This window comes from Triturus cristatus, chromosome 10 (genome assembly GCF_964204655.1).
Source record: "Triturus cristatus chromosome 10, aTriCri1.1, whole genome shotgun sequence".
Taxonomy (NCBI): Eukaryota; Metazoa; Chordata; class Amphibia; order Caudata; family Salamandridae; genus Triturus; species Triturus cristatus.
In genome coordinates, this window is record NC_140593.1 from 1,167,796,910 (window position 1) to 1,167,814,918 (window position 18,009).

At 46.3% G+C, this 18,009-nt stretch overlaps 1 protein-coding gene across 1 annotated transcript in view; it reads right to left on the minus strand.

Annotated features, from left to right (window-relative positions):
* Positions 1–18,009, minus strand: part of LOC146796866 (extracellular calcium-sensing receptor-like) — a 187,200-nt gene that overhangs the window by 115,722 nt on the left and 53,469 nt on the right. Inside the window, exon 3 of the mRNA XM_085631404.1 lies at positions 14,481–14,772. Within this exon, the coding sequence (XP_085487530.1) occupies positions 14,481–14,772 (292 nt within the window). The remainder of the gene's footprint in view (positions 1–14,480; positions 14,773–18,009) is intronic.

The following is an 18,009-nucleotide window of genomic DNA, read 5'->3' on the forward strand; positions in this document are numbered from 1 at the left end:
CTACAGACTTCAAAGAGCGCAGAATGCGGCTGCACGCAGTCTGTTCGGTCTGCCTAAAAACTGTCATATCTCCCCCATACTTCATCGTCTGCATTGGTTGCCTGCAAAGCAACGCATTCAATTTAAGGCACTGTGCCTTATCCATAAAATTCTCTACTCCTTGGGCCCAAAAATTCTGCATAATCTAAGTTCTCTATATGTCCCTACTCGGGCTCTCCGTTCTGCAGATTTGCTTTTGGCCCACATTCCTAGGATCCGGAGAAGTAGAGCTGGAGGTCGTTCCTTCAGATACCTGGCCCCAAAATTATGGAACACAATCCCACTCGAAGCTCGTGTTATTACGAATCATCTGTTCTTTAGGAAGAGAATTAAGACCTGGCTATTTGCCACTCTCTAGCCAGACTCTGTGGCTCCTCCTACCTCTGGCCTGGTTGCTCAGTATCTAGTCCGTCTGCAAAGCGCTGGGACGCCCCGTTGCTGGGGTAGCCATGCGCTATACAAGCTACCATAACATAACATAACATAACATAACATTGGCTTCTATTCTCCACACCCTTAACTCCCCTAAACCTAGGATTCAAGGGACCCTCCCAGACAGCAAAACCTCAGATCTGATGGACCTGCTTCAAAGAAGCACCAAGAAGGAATCTGTGTCTATGACAACAGGACTTTGCTCACCAGCAAACAGCTAAGGAGGGATACTCTGTCCCTGTGGCAATAGACTTGGAACTGTGAGAATGAGCCTCATCCTTGGCTAAACCTCAGCATCCCTTGACTGCAAGACTGAAGCACCTTCAGACTTCCCTGGACTAGTGGCACTAGTGTTCTGCACTCTGTAGATAAAAACACTTACAGGATTTTAAGAATCGCTGGTCATCGGGGCCTCTGAGGAATCGATGAAAACCAGATGGTCCAGTTAATTGTGGGAGTTGTTCCAGTGCATTGTGGGAGTTGTAGTCCCTGTCCCAACGTTTCAGGCCACTACTTCACTCTCTGGATTCTGTGAAGTGCCCATACCTTTTTGCTGGTTTACTGCTGCCAAGGAATGTTGGTCGATAATCTGGAAACTGACCCCCACACTCAATGCTGTATTTACAGAGAACACCATGCAAACCACAGCCAATATAGACAACTGTGTCCCATTTGTGTTTTCCATCTTTTTTCTTGCAACACAGTGTAAGCGGCAAAATCAGCACCAACCTAGGCTCCTGGTCAGCAACACAGACAGCCAGAGCACCTCTGCATCCGGACTCCCTGGGCTAGGTAAAAGTTTACTGAATGTCGTGGCCTGGTCCTAGGGCCTGCACAACCAAAACCCAGCAAGGATGTGATGGAACTCGAACTCAAAGTGGCCCGATTGTCCCTAGTAGTTTTTCCCGTTGACCACAATGTTAGGTTTTTCATGTATTATTTTGCACTCATTTAATTTTGCTTCTAAAATCTGTACGTTGGGTTATATGTATGCTATTCCTTTTGTTTTGGTGTCAAAAATAAGCTACAAATACACTCTATTTTTATAAATGGGTGTCAGATTTCTATCCAGACGTGTCAATTACTTATTGTCCATGTTGGTACTCTGAAATGCATAACACATCCTGTAGTAAAGCCTGACTGCTCTTTGCCACACTACCAGGACTGAGCTAAGGATTTATTAGTGTGAACATCTTTAGAGTAATGTGATATTATTACATGGTGAGGACTAACCCCCTCACCACTAAATATTCCACTTCCTACACTCTGGTTTTACGGTTGTTTTTCAGACTGAGGATTTAGCAGCATAGATCAGTCTCCAAGCTTTTCCTTTGTTTTTAAAGAACTAGTGCTCGTGAATTTCTAGTATGTCAGTATGGGAAATGCTTACATTTATAAGATAGTTATGTTATGTTATGTTAAAAGGAACTTTTATAGCTCTCGTTCACCAACGGTTTCTTGGTGCTGAAGGAGGTACTTTCCAGAAAGAGTTACTGGTACGGATGGTCCTGGTCTAACTGTAAGCTTGGGTGAAGAGCCAGGTCTTCAACATCTTCCTAAAATAAAAGAGGTCTGACTGAAGTCTCAATGGTGGCAGAAGGGCGTTCCAGAGTTTGGGTCCTAATATTGAGAAGCGTGAGCCTCCTGTTCTTTTGCGTCTACAAACTGGAACCTCTAAGTAGTTCATGTGCATAGATCTTAAAGTACGGTAGGGGATGTACTTATGAATTTTTGATGAAATGTACTTAGGGCCGGTCCCATGCAAGGCTTTAAAAAGAATACAACCGGCTTTAAACTTGGAGCGTTGCTCCACTGGAAGCCAGTGAAACTCTTTTAGCAACGGCTTGATTTGACATTGTCTGCCTTGTTGGAATATAATTCTGGCTACCTGATTTTGTATTAGCTGTAGACGATGTATCTGATTGCGCTGAAGACCTAGGTATATAGAGTTAGCATAATCAATTCTTGACATAATCAAAGAGATGACAATTTGGATACATGCCTCTCTACTGAAGAATCTTCTGATTTTCCCCAGTTTCCGCAGTTGGAGGAAGCAAGCGGAGGTAACTGCTCCAATCTGCATGTTCATGTTTAGGTCTGAGTCAATGTGTATGCCTAGGCTTTTTATTGAGTTTTTTAATGCCGGAGGCAGGCCTAACTTGGAGGGCCAGTGGGCGGGGGTCCAATGCTGGAGTTTATTGTTGGGAATGATGATTTCTGTTTTTTCGGCATTTCGTTTTAATTTATTTTTGTTCATCCATTTCATGATGAACAGCATGTATTTTTTAAGAAATTCCTGGGACTCTGTAGATTCATTGATGGGTAAGACTAGCTGCATATCATCAGCATAGTTGTAGTTTTGCATTCCCATCTGTCGTACCGCAACAATAAGAAGACAGATATATATATATTGAAAAGATGTGGGGATAGGGATGAGCCCTGTGGCACTCCACACTTCAGATTTACTGCGCCCAATTTGTACGGAGAAAGCCAAACTGGCTGTTTTCTATCCTGAAGAAATGATTGAAACCATTTCAGGGCCATGCCACTGAGACCTGCTGCAGCCAGACGGTCCACCAAGATGTTGTGGTTGACGGTGTCAAAGGCTGCAGACAGGTCAGGAGAATCAGTGCTTGAGTACGGTCTACATCTGCCTTCCCTTTTAGGTCATCCATTACAGACAGAATAATGGACTCCGTGGAGTGGGATGCGTGGAAACCGGCCTGATGTGGGTCTAGGAAGTTTGTTTTTTAAATAAAGGAGCTGAGAGTCCTTGATGTGTGTGTCTCCAACACCTTAGCCGAAAAGGGGAGGAGAGATATTGGCCTATAATTGTCCAGTCTCTGGGGATCAACTCCCTATTTTTTCAGAAGTGGAATAATCACTGCTTCTTTGAAAGCTTGTGGAACTGTCCCTTGAGTTAAGGATAGATTCAAAAGAGAGAGGGTGATCTTAGGGAATGCCTTGAAAATTGATTTTTGTACTTCAGGTGGACAGACATCATTTGGGGAGACCGATTTTATTATGTTTAGGTACTCTAAGAGTAGATCTTGGTCTATGCATGGGAAGGTAGTCAGGATGTCAGTGTTGGTATTTACAACCCAATTTTCCATCTCCTGATGTTTGGTATCTATGGATTCCTGAATTTTCCCTATTTTTTTCAATAAAGAAATTGCTTAGGTCATTGCAGAGTTACTGAGTAGCGGGAATTGGTGGAGTGACACGATCAGGGTTAGATAATTCCCTTACTGTGTTGAAAATATCTTTGGTTTTATTAGTTGAGTTAAACACCTTGTTGGAGAAGAGTTGTTTTTTTGCCTCTATTATGGCGTGTTTATATTTCCTTAAATTAGTTTTATAGTGTTCTTTGGATTCAGGTGAGTAGGAGTTGAGCCATTTCCGCTCTGCCTGGCGAGTTTGGAGTTTGGATAATCTTAAGTGTTCCGTAAACCATTTAGGTGCTTCGTGTTCCCTAATGCTTGAGGTTTGAGGTTTTAGGGGAGCATGAGAATTGATAGCTTTTGTTTGCCAGTCTGCAATTTCTCGCTCCAGATTATTTACATTAGTCTTAGTTGTAAGAGGTTTCTATTTTAAGGTGTCAGATAATGCTTCCAAGTTAATGTGGTGCCAGTTTCTCGATAGGGTCTTTTGAGAAGGTGTTGTTCTGGACATGTAAATATTGCCTATTACAAACCTGATTATATAAAGGTTATTCCATATACATGGTTGTATTTCCAAATTATGGAGAGTCAGATTGATCGACCATACTTGGTCAAGAGTGTGACCTTTGTTGTGTGTTGGCGCTTGAATGTGTAGTGAGAGATTCAGGCTTTGTAGGGCGCCGGTCAATTCCCTGGCACTTTTCCCCTCTGTTTCTTCATTTACCCAATAATTAAGATCACCAATGACTAAGACTTTGGAAAAGTCAATTGTTAGGGATGCTATACAATTTGCAAAAGTTTTTTGGGAAGTTAGGCATAGCAATTGGAGGTCTGTACACAAGTACACATTTCTTGGTGCTGTTGTGAAAGTCTAGCTTAAAGACTAGGCTATCCACTAATTGTATCTCCAATGGAGAGACGTTAATGGCGGATAATCCTTTTTTTATAGCAGCTGCCACTCCCCCCCCCTCTTTCTTTCCTGTTCTATTTGCGGAGAGCAGGTAATAATTGTCTGGCAGTGCAGCTAAAATATCAGGCGTGGCTTCTTCCGTCAGCCATGTTTCTGACAAGAACAATATATCGGGTGACTAGCGGTGTGCGACCCACTTAATGGTTGAATTTAAAGCTCCCTCGAGCGATTGGCTGACGAGTCAGGATCCCGCACCCGCGCGCCGTGAAAGGTATTTAACCTTGTATATTTGGCAGTCTACCGGCACCCCACATACAGACCTGCTCCCTGCTGACGAGAGGCAACTACCTCGAAACACGTGTCCAGGGATGGCATTTATTTAACACTCGTAGCATAGGTGTACTCGCCGCTGCTACTTCATTGTCCAGAATCCTATGGGGCTACTTGCTAGTAAGACGAGCGGTGTGCGACCCACTTAATGGTTGAATTTAAAGCTCCCTCGAGCGATTGGCTGACAAGTCAGGATCCCGCACCCGCGCGCCGTGAAAGGTATTTAACCTTGTATATTTGGCAGTCTACCGGCACCCCACATACAGACCTGCTCCCTGCTGACGAGAGGCAACTACCTCGAAACATGTGTCCAGGGATGGCATTTATTTAACACTCGTAGCATAGGTGTACTCGCCGCTGCTACTTCATTGTCCAGAATCCTATGGGGCTACTTGCTAGTAAGACGAGCGGTGTGCGACCCACTTAATGGTTGAATTTAAAGCTCCCTCGAGCGATTGGCTGACGAGTCAGGATCCCTCACCCGCGCGCCGTGAAAGGTATTTAACCTTGTATATTTGGCAGTCTACCGGCACCCCACATACAGACCTGCTCCCTGCTGACGAGAGGCAACTACCTCGAAACACGTGTCCAGGGATGGCATTTATTTAACACTCGTAGCATAGGTGTACTCGCCGCTGCTACTTCATTGTCCAGAATCCTATGGGGCTACTTGCTAGTAAGACGAGCGGTGTGCGACCCACTTAATGGTTGAATTTAAAGCTCCCTCGAGCGATTGGCTGACGAGTCAGGATCCCGCACCCGCGCGCCGTGAAAGGTATTTAACCTTGTATATTTGGCAGTCTACCGGCACCCCACATACAGACCTGCTCCCTGCTGACGAGAGGCAACTACCTCGAAACACGTGTCCAGGGATGGCATTTATTTAACACTCGTAGCATAGGTGTACTCGCCGCTGCTACTTCATTGTCCAGAATCCTATGGGGCTACTTGCTAGTAAGACGAGCGGTGTGCGACCCACTTAATGGTTGAATTTAAAGCTCCCTCGAGCGATTGGCTGACGAGTCAGGATCCCGCACCCGCGCGCCGTGAAAGGTATTTAACCTTGTATATTTGGCAGTCTACCGGCACCCCACATACAGACCTGCTCCCTGCTGACGAGAGGCAACTACCTCGAAACACGTGTCCAGGGATGGCATTTATTTAACACTCGTAGCATAGGTGTACTCGCCGCTGCTACTTCATTGTCCAGAATCCTATGGGGCTACTTGCTAGTAAGACGAGCGGTGTGCGACCCACTTAATGGTTGAATTTAAAGCTCCCTCGAGCGATTGGCTGACGAGTCAGGATCCCGCACCCGCGCGCCGTGAAAGGTATTTAACCTTGTATATTTGGCAGTCTACCGGCACCCCACATACAGACCTGCTCCCTGCTGACGAGAGGCAACTACCTCGAAACACGTGTCCAGGGATGGCATTTATTTAACACTCGTAGCATAGGTGTACTCGCCGCTGCTACTTCATTGTCCAGAATCCTATGGGGCTACTTGCTAGTAAGACGAGCGGTGTGCGACCCACTTAATGGTTGAATTTAAAGCTCCCTCGAGCGATTGGCTGACAAGTCAGGATCCCGCACCCGCGCGCCGTGAAAGGTATTTAACCTTGTATATTTGGCAGTCTACCGGCACCCCACATACAGACCTGCTCCCTGCTGACGAGAGGCAACTACCTCGAAACATGTGTCCAGGGATGGCATTAATTTAACACTCGTAGCATAGGTGTACTCGCCGCTGCTACTTCATTGTCCAGAATCCTATGGGGCTACTTGCTAGTAAGACGAGCGGTGTGCGACCCACTTAATGGTTGAATTTAAAGCTCCCTCGAGCGATTGGCTGACGAGTCAGGATCCCTCACCCGCGCGCCGTGAAAGGTATTTAACCTTGTATATTTGGCAGTCTACCGGCACCCCACATACAGACCTGCTCCCTGCTGACGAGAGGCAACTACCTCGAAACACGTGTCCAGGGATGGCATTTATTTAACACTCGTAGCATAGGTGTACTCGCCGCTGCTACTTCATTGTCCAGAATCCTATGGGGCTACTTGCTAGTAAGACGAGCGGTGTGCGACCCACTTAATGGTTGAATTTAAAGCTCCCTCGAGCGATTGGCTGACGAGTCAGGATCCCGCACCCGCGCGCCGTGAAAGGTATTTAACCTTGTATATTTGGCAGTCTACCGGCACCCCACATACAGACCTGCTCCCTGCTGACGAGAGGCAACTACCTCGAAACACGTGTCCAGGGATGGCATTTATTTAACACTCGTAGCATAGGTGTACTCGCCGCTGCTACTTCATTGTCCAGAATCCTATGGGGCTACTTGCTAGTAAGACGAGCGGTGTGCGACCCACTTAATGGTTGAATTTAAAGCTCCCTCGAGCGATTGGCTGACGAGTCAGGATCCCGCACCCGCGCGCCGTGAAAGGTATTTAACCTTGTATATTTGGCAGTCTACCGGCACCCCACATACAGACCTGCTCCCTGCTGACGAGAGGCAACTACCTCGAAACACGTGTCCAGGGATGGCATTTATTTAACACTCGTAGCATAGGTGTACTCGCCGCTGCTACTTCATTGTCCAGAATCCTATGGGGCTACTTGCTAGTAAGACGAGCGGTGTGCGACCCACTTAATGGTTGAATTTAAAGCTCCCTCGAGCGATTGGCTGACGAGTCAGGATCCCGCACCCGCGCGCCGTGAAAGGTATTTAACCTAGTATATTTGGCAGTCTACCGGCACCCCACATACAGACGTGCTCCCTGCTGACGAGAGGCAACTACCTCGAAACACGTGTCCAGGGATGGCATTTATTTAACACTCGTAGCATAGGTGTACTCGCCGCTGCTCCTTCATTGTCCAGAATCCTATGGGGCTACTTGCTAGTAAGACGAGCGGTGTGCGACCCACTTAATGGTTGAATTTAAAGCTCCCTCGAGCGATTGGCTGACGAGTCAGGATCCCGCACCCGCGCGCCGTGAAAGGTATTTAACCTTGTATATTTGGCAGTCTACCGGCACCCCACATACAGACCTGCTCCCTGCTGACGAGAGGCAACTACCTCGAAACACGTGTCCAGGGATGGCATTTATTTAACACTCGTAGCATAGGTGTACTCGCCGCTGCTACTTCATTGTCCAGAATCCTATGGGGCTACTTGCTAGTAAGACGAGCGGTGTGCGACCCACTTAATGGTTGAATTTAAAGCTCCCTTGAGCGATTGGCTGACGAGTCAGGATCCCGCACCCGCGCGCCGTGAAAGGTATTTAACCTTGTATATTTGGCAGTCTACCGGCACCCCACATACAGACCTGCTCCCTGCTGACGAGAGGCAACTACCTCGAAACACGTGTCCAGGGATGGCATTTATTTAACACTCGTAGCATAGGTGTACTCGCCGCTGCTACTTCATTGTCCAGAATCCTATGGGGCTACTTGCTAGTAAGACGAGCGGTGTGCGACCCACTTAATGGTTGAATTTAAAGCTCCCTCGAGCGATTGGCTGACGAGTCAGGATCCCGCACCCGCGCGCCGTGAAAGGTATTTAACCTTGTATATTTGGCAGTCTACCGGCACCCCACATACAGACCTGCTCCCTGCTGACGAGAGGCAACTACCTCGAAACACGTGTCCAGGGATGGCATTTATTTAACACTCGTAGCATAGGTGTACTCGCCGCTGCTACTTCATTGTCCAGAATCCTATGGGGCTACTTGCTAGTTAGACGAGCGGTGTGCGACCCACTTAATGGTTGAATTTAAAGCTCCCTCGAGCGATTGGCTGACGAGTCAGGATCCCGCACCCGCGCGCCGTGAAAGGTATTTAACCTAGTATATTTGGCAGTCTACCGGCACCCCACATACAGACGTGCTCCCTACTGACGAGAGGCAACTACCTCGAAACACGTGTCCAGGGATGGCATTTATTTAACACTCGTAGCATAGGTGTACTCGCCGCTGCTACTTCATTGTCCAGAATACTATGGGGCTACTTGCTAGTAAGACGAGCGGTGTGCGACCCACTTAATGGTTGAATTTAAAGCTCCCTCGAGCGATTGGCTGATGAGTCAGGATCCCGCACCCGCGCGCCGTGAAAGGTATTTAACTTTGTATATTTGGCAGTCTATCGGCACCCCACATACAGACCTGCTCCCTGCTGACGAGAGGCAACTACCTCGAAACACGTGTCCAGGGATGGCATTTATTTAACACTCGTAGCATAGGTGTACTCGCCGCTGCTACTTCATTGTCCAGAATCCTATGGGGCTACTTGCTAGTAAGACGAGCGGTGTGCGACCCACTTAATGGTTGAATTTAAAGCTCCCTCGAGCGATTGGCGGACGAGTCAGGATCCCGCACCCGCGCGCCGTGAAAGGTATTTAACCTTGTATATTTGGCAGTCTACCGACACCCCACATACAGACCTGCTCCCTGCTGACGAGAGGCAACTACCTCGAAACACGTGTCCAGGGATGGCATTTATTTAACACTCGTAGCATAGGTGTACTCGCCGCAAGTACTTCATTGTCCAGAATCCTATGGGGCTACTTCCTAGTAAGACGAGCGGTGTGCGACCCACTTAATGGTTGAATTTAAAGCTCCCTCGAGTGATTGGCTGACGAGTCAGGTTCCCGCACCCGCGCGCCGTGAAAGGTATTTAACCTTGTATATTTGGCGGTCTACCGGCACCCCACATACAGACCTGCTCCCTGCTGACGAGAGGCAACTACCTCGAAACACGTGTCCAGGGATGGCATTTATTTAACACTCGTAGCATAGGTGTACTCGCCGCTGCTACTTCATTGTCCAGAATCCTATGGGGCTACTTGCTAGTAAGACGAGCGGTGTGCGACCCACTTAATGGTTGAATTTAAAGCTCCCTCGAGCGATTGGCTGACGAGTCAGGATCCCGCACCCGCGCGCCGTGAAAGGTATTTAACCTTGTATATTTGGCAGTCTACCGGCACCCCACATACAGACCTGCTCCCTGCTGACGAGAGGCAACTACCTCGAAACACATGTCCAGGGATGGCATTTATTTAACACTCGTAGCATAGGTGTACTCGCCGCTGCTACTTCATTGTCCAGAATCCTATGGGGCTACTTGCTAGTAAGATGAGCGGTGTGCGACCCACTTAATGGTTGAATTTAAAGCTCCCTCGAGCGATTGGCTGACGAGTCAGGATCCCGCACCCGCGTGCCGTGAAAGGTATTTAACCTTGTATATTTGGCAGTCTACCGGCACCCCACATACAGACCTGCTCCCTGCTGACGAGAGGCAACTACCTCGAAACACGTGTCCAGGGATGGCATTTATTTAACACTCGTAGCATAGGTGTACTCGCCGCTGCTACTTCATTGTCCAGAATCCTATGGGGCTACTTGCTAGTAAGACGAGCGGTGTGCGACCCACTTAATGGTTGAATTTAAAGCTCCCTCGAGCGATTGGCTGATGAGTCAGGATCCCGCACCCGCGCGCCGTGAAAGGTATTTAACCTTGTATATTTGGCAGTCTACCGGCACCCCACATACAGACCTGCTCCCTGCTGACGAGAGGCAACTACCTCGAAACACGTATCCAGGGATGGCATTTATTTAACACTCGTAGCATAGGTGTACTCGCCGCTGCTACTTCATTGTCCAGAATCCTATGGGGCTACTTGCTAGTAAGACGAGCGGTGTGCGACCCACTTAATGGTTGAATTTAAAGCTCCCTCGAGCGATTGGCTGACGAGTCAGGATCCCGCACCCGCGCGCCGTGAATGGTATTTAACCTTGTATATTTGGCAGTCTACCGGCACCCCACATACAGACCTGCTCCCTGCTGACGAGAGGCAACTACCTCGAAACACGTGTCCAGGGATGGCATTTATTTAACACTCGTAGCATAGGTGTACTCGCCGCTGCTACTTCATTGTCCAGAATCCTATGGGGCTACTTGCTAGTAAGACGAGCGGTGTGCGACCCACTTAATGGTTGAATTTAAAGCTCCCTCGAGCGATTGGCTGATGAGTCAGGATCCCGCACCCGCGCGCCGTGAAAGGTATTTAACCTTGTATATTTGGCAGTCTACCGGCACCCCACATACAGACCTGCTCCCTGCTGACGAGAGGCAACTACCTCGAAACACGTGTCCAGGGATGGCATTTATTTAACACTCGTAGCATAGGTGTACTCGCCGCTGCTACTTCATTGTCCAGAATCCTATGGGGCTACTTGCTAGTAAGACGAGCGGTGTGCGACCCACTTAATGGTTGAATTTAAAGCTCCCTCGAGCGATTGGCTGATGAGTCAGGATCCCGCACCCGCGCGCCGTGAAAGGTATTTAACCTTGTATATTTGGCAGTCTACCGGCACCCCACATACAGACCTGCTCCCTGCTGACGAGAGGCAACTACCTCGAAACACGTATCCAGGGATGGCATTTATTTAACACTCGTAGCATAGGTGTACTCGCCGCTGCTACTTCATTGTCCAGAATCCTATGGGGCTACTTGCTAGTAAGACGAGCGGTGTGCGACCCACTTAATGGTTGAATTTAAAGCTCCCTCGAGCGATTGGCTGACGAGTCAGGATCCCGCACCCGCGCGCCGTGAATGGTATTTAACCTTGTATATTTGGCAGTCTACCGGCACCCCACATACAGACCTGCTCCCTGCTGACGAGAGGCAACTACCTCGAAACACGTGTCCAGGGATGGCATTTATTTAACATTTGTAGCATAGGTGTACTCGCCGCTGCTACTTCATTGTCCAGAATCCTATGGGGCTACTTGCTAGTAAGACGAGCGGTGTGCGATCCACTTAATGGTTGAATTTAAAGCTCCCTCGAGCGATTGGCTGACGAGTCAGGATCCCGCACCTGCGCGCCGTGAAAGGTATTTAACCTTGTATATTTGGCAGTCTACCGGCACCCCACATACAGACCTGCTCCCTGCTGACGAGAGGCAACTACCTCGAAACACGTGTCCAGGGATGGCATTTATTTAACACTCGTAGCATAGGTGTACTCGCCGCTGCTACTTCATTGTCCAGAATCCTATGGGGCTACTTGCTAGTAAGACGAGCGGTGTGCGACCCACTTAATGGTTGAATATATCGGGTGAGTCAGTGTCGAGAAGGTTGAACAATTCTAACTTATGCTTTACTGCAGACCGGGTATTTAAGTACAGTATACTTAGTTCTTTTACAGAACATGCTGTGCTTAGGCTGTTTGGTGCAGTAATCTGGCTAGAGATTTGACCAGGATCTCTATTTTTGCCAAACTCAGATGACTGACCAGATTGAAGGAGGCCGAGTTCATCTAGTAATTGTTGACAGACCATGTTTAGGGGTTGTATATTCCAAGGGACTAAGGATTTAAGTTCTGTTATGTGTAAGTAATTTTTTGGGCATAGTGACTGGCCCCTTGTCCCGGTCGTCCGCGGACGGGCACAGACGGGCTTGCCTTAGGCGCGCCTTCGAAAAAATTCACTGTACCTGGTAGATAGGTAATGATTCAAACATTTAGTGAAGTATGTTCTGGACAACAATTCATACCTTCCATCTGGATTTAAGTTTAGTATAAGAGTTTTGGTAGGCTAGCGACTGCTAGATGTGTTACACAAGTAATTTCATTTTATTCTTGTCAATGGTTTGAAAAGTACTGCAGCTGAGAGGAGAAAGTTGTGATATGGCGCTTATAGTTTTCCGTGTTCCTGTCACTGGAATGGATTAGGGACTTTTTGCTGCTCTCTTGATAAACAACTTCATGACTGGGAGCACAGGTATGTCTGCTGTACTATGTGTTGTGAGAGTGTGAGAGAATGACGTCTTGTGAACAGTTGCATGTACGATTCATAAGATGCATGTTTGTAATTGGATGTGTGAGGATTGGAAGAAATCCATTGCTGGATTCAAAATGGGATGTGTAAGGGGTGAAAGAAACATGCTGCTGAATTCACAAGATGCCATATTGAAAGACACCCATTACTTGATCCCACCGTGAGGACACCTGTTGCATACTGGGATGAGTGAGAAGTGAAAGACACACAGATGCAGATTTAGCAACCTTTCCTGCAATGCAATGCAGCAAGGCAACTTGCTGTGCTGCGTTGTGTGAAAAGGAGAGAGCAGAAATGTGCCATATCTACTAAGATATGACACACTTCAGCTCTCTCATGGTGCTGTTGCACTTCAGGCAGCTAACACCAACGTAGACACTCTTGTGCCTTGGTGCAAAGATGTTTACATTCTGGGCTGAAATGTATTGTGCAGAAAGAGCGAGAACAACCCTTAGAAGCATATTCCTCTTTGATGTGTGCTGCAGAATGTAGAGCCCATGATAAGATGAATTAATGAGGAAAAATAAACATATTTCCCTTTGTTACACCTCCGATGGGTAAGCACACCATTTGTCGCAAACCCAGTTTCACTGTCTTTAGTAAATATGGGTTGGCATCAAAATTCATAGGTGGATGGACAGGATCCCCCATGCTCCACAAATAGAACGCCTCCCGACGCAAAGTAGCGCATGGCATATTATGTATTGCCTTGTGTTTCTTTTTTGTTTTACCAAGTCACACAAATCGAGATTTGCGTGGCTTAGTAAATCCAGAAATACATTTTGCTTCAGGCTGCATCTAAAAAGTGATGCAACCCCAATGCAAAATGTTATTAAATCTGGACTCTCTTGATTTATTAACAAGATGACCTCTTCTATTCTGAGTGAGAGTCGAAAGAGATCCATACCTGTGTTTCCATTGACTTGTTGGCTGTGAGTCTGATGAGCGATTGGTGGTGTTTTAAGGTGTACTTTACTTCATAAAGGTTTTGTTATGTTGAAATAATTATCTGTGAGTCTGTAGTATGCTTCTATGTATTATGCTTTGGTCCCAAAGTCACATCAACATGTTTGCCCATACTTACCTTGTTTAGGCTCTTGTCACCTGTTTGTTGTTTTTCCAAAGGAGTGCAATAATTTGTGTATTGCTTTCCCTGTGTTATATGTGTCCCAACTCCACTAAGAGTGCGATGCTCCATGGAATATTCCTAGGTCACTTAGAGTGTGTATCTACTAGTTACACCGGTTAAGACCAGAGGCTGAGCAGGGAAGTACACCCTCAAGGTGGGTATCATGTAGCTACATACTAGGAACTGAACCTGATGTTTTATGAACCTGTGTAAATCAAAAAGCTACCTGTTTGTACTGTGGAATCCAGTCTATTAACTGCACATAAGATACTTTGCAAAACTACACAGCTCTCTCATACCTTCACAATTTTATCTGCAAAACAGGTTTCACAAGTAGGTTTGGGTCACCCGAATAGAAGAATGGTAGTTGCAATAAAACAAAATGTTCCTTAATGACAAGCAAATCAGATCACTATAATCAACGTTGAAATAGGAAATTGGAAATGGTATAAAATGCTCTCTTGTTCAATCCAATTCTTTACCCTTGGATTCTCCACAGATTCTCCACAGCACCAGGATATCGACCTATCATCAGATTGTGCATCAATTGTTGTGATTTCATCCAGGTTATTCAGGATCTGTTCAGATTATGTCTAACATCATCTCTAAATATGGCTTTGTACTTCTTTTGATTATTTTGTACCTGGGGAAACCGGCTCACTCCCAGTATTCTGGCCATAGGGAGCGCTTCTGCCGATGGGCCATCTCCGATGAAGCCAGCCAGCTTTGGGTAGGAAAGACAGCTATAGTTGGGGATTGTCTCCTTTACATTGGAGAGCTGCTGCAAGGTCCCATCAATAGCCCCCACTTCAGAGAAACAAGAATCATGTATCCGAAATCCCAAGGTGGTGTTAGGCAGAAGTGTAGGACTGTTATTGATTTCATTGATGGCAAACTTCATGGCAAGGATGCTTTGGTAAAATATTGTATTGATCCTGGACATTGAAATAAATTGTTCAAGAAAACATTAGTGAACTCAACAGTGATTCATAGTCATAGACACATATTTTGCTTTTGCAATGTCATTGGGGTCATATTAATAGCAAAGCACTGATTCTACCTTGAGCAGTGGATAAAAGAACAATGTTAAAGAACAGGCAGAAGGTACAGCAATATATGTCATTGGGCCTACTCAAGCTCTCTAAGGAACTCAAAGTGGTTGACCATCAACACCAAAAAAATTGTCCTGTCAGCAAGCATGGGATTTACAGATATCGTACTTCATGGGTCACTTTATAGCATCAATTAGCATATTTAGCTAGACAAACTTAGTGAAATTAGTGGCTGTGAGTGTCTTTTGGAACACCGCAGGATTTACCCAGCAGATTGCACTCAGATATTGAACCACCCAGACTGCTAAGGTCAGGCAGCACTGACTCTGTCAGAGTTTTAAGCAAAACCTTTTACGTGATTTTAAATGTAAAACTGTCTATACTGTTATTTGCTGCTTACTTGTATCTTCGGTGTCCCCCTGGTTCGTCACGGCTTGTGCCGATTGTAAGGAGGGGCTAAACACCATCTTGGCTCACAAAATACTCACTTCCTTGCGTGGAATGCCAGGTCAGCGCTCCACACACTGCTGATGCACTCCCGCCCACTCCCCGCTTAAAAGCGAGTGCGCAGAGCGGACGCGTGCAGCAGATTGCACTCAGATATTGAACCACCTAGACTGCTAAGGTCAGGCAGCACTGACTCTGTCAGAGTTTTAAGCAAAACTCTTTACTTGATTTTAAATGTAAAACTGTCTATACTGTAATTTGCTGCTTACTTGTGTCTTCGGTGTCCCCCTGGTCCGTCGCGGCTTGTGCCAATTGCACGGAGGGGCTAAACACCATCTTGGCTCACAAAATACTCACTTCCTTGCGTGGAACGCATGGTCAGCGCTCCACACACTGCTGATGCGGTCCCGCTCACTCCCGGCTTAAAAGCGAGTGCGCAGAGCGGACGCACGCAGCGGTGCACCAGCGGCGCACCAATTCACGCCAAAGGCAAGCCTGTCCGCGACTGACCGTCACCAGACACCAGGCACCCTGCCCATTTTCACCTAGAATCCTCTCCTCACCAACCACTAATGGCTATTCTCAAATACTCAAGCCAGGAGCTCCACTCCATAAACTCAGCTCACATAACCCACAGCCCACCAGATAACACCACTGCCCTCCCCACCGAATGCCTTGCAGCTCAGCCCCCTTCACCTAGCCGGCAACAAACGAAAGCCTACAGCAGCATTAAATGCTCCCAAATAGATTCCACCCCTCTAACATCTAAACACTTAACATGTCTATACTCAAATGCTCAGTCCCTCCCTAAGCACGCATTAGAAATTTGGTCACTACTAGATACAGATAAACCAGACCTATGTTTTATTACAGAAACTTGGCTCTTAGATTCATCATCACCTGACATTGCAGTGGCCCTTCCCCTGGACTATAAAATGGCTACATTAGACAGGACAGACAGAAGAGGAGGGGGAATTGCAATTGCCCATAGGTCAAACATTAAATCACATTTCATAGACACCCATCTAGCAGATTTGGGTGAAATCTGCATGTTTGCAATAGAGTTGGGGAGTAAGGAGTCATGGAAAGGCGCCCTCCTTTATAGGCCCCCCGGAAACAAAGCAAATTTTGTCAACAAGCTTACAGAAACAATAGCACCACATGCTCTGACCTCTTTTAGCTTGCTTCTATTGGGGGACTATCACGCTGAATTATTACAAGACCCCCACACTAGTGACCTTATCACCAGCATGAACAAACTAGACCTAAAGCAACTGGTGACCGGCCCCACTCCCTAGATCTTCTATTCACAAATTCACCTAAAGTGGAGATCGATCAGCTATTTCCAGTCCTTTGGTCAGACCACTATATAATCAGGTTTCACATCCATGTAAACTCAACTCAACCCCAATCCAGGAAGGAATTGAATCTGAGCAGGCTCTGGAACAAGATCAGCTTAGATTCCTTTTCCATGCATTTTTCCCCCTCCCCATCACTGAGCTCACCGACCCAAACCAGGCAGCAATTGATCTAGATCTCGCTATTACTACAACCTTAGACACCATTGCGCCTAGAAAATTGACCAGATTTCCAATACCAATACCATACAATACCAAATACATACATACATACATACCCTCTCCTCATTATCTTGAACTTCAACTTTCAATCTCCATGATTACTCATTTTAAACACAGATCAAAATCCAAGAATACACTAATGACCGTCAAATGTATCTGAAAATTATGGGACAGTGGGATGTTTTTTCCTATGTCAAACAGAACTGAACATCAAAGTAATTCTCTTTGCCAACACTAAATACACTTGAATACAGGAATGGCTATCAAAAATGAAGCTAATATCCAACCTTCCCATAAAAAGTTAAATCACAGTTCTTAACACAATCTGAGACAATCCAGCACCAGTTCTCAGTCTTGTGAGAAATAACACCTTACTTCATCGAAAGAGACAAAGATCCCCATCTAAATACATTGGAGTCTCAATAAATTCCAAACCATTTTGCAAGCTCCTGTTTGCACGAGGTTCAGATTTTAAAGTTGTGCAGATTTTATTTAGCCCAGTTGTGAAAGGCAGAATTGATCAAACCTGATAAATTCCTAACTCAACAGTATCAGACTGTATCAGGTGTGACATGTGCCATATACCCTGCTGAAGTGCCGGGGTGTGTATTCAGGTACCTGGCCTTCTTCCTTACGGATGAGTGAAGTTCCTTAAATGCCGCTCCCTCTGAAACATCAAGCACTTAACCCAAAGCTGCCCTGCACATCATAAATTGGCTAAAGTAAGTTTGAATAAATATGACCACATGAATACCCCCTTATCTATATCAACTTACTTCTCCTTCAGACCTGCAAGACCTACTACATTTCCTTCAAGACAGTCTCAGGAGATTTATAAGACTTTATTGAACAGAATTTGCCATCATGAATTTGAGAAACATAAAAAAAGCAAAGGGTGAAAATGAGGGCTTCTGAAAATATGTGGAAGAATCAGATGAAGTAATCATTAAATAGGAAGTGAGCCTTGAGATGGATATAAGGTATTTACTTCCAAAGAGGTAATGTTGCCATTCTTTGGGCATTATTTACAAGCCCCTTGCGCTTCCGGTGCGTCACTATTCCCCCATGTTAAAAGTGACACACTGGCGGCGCA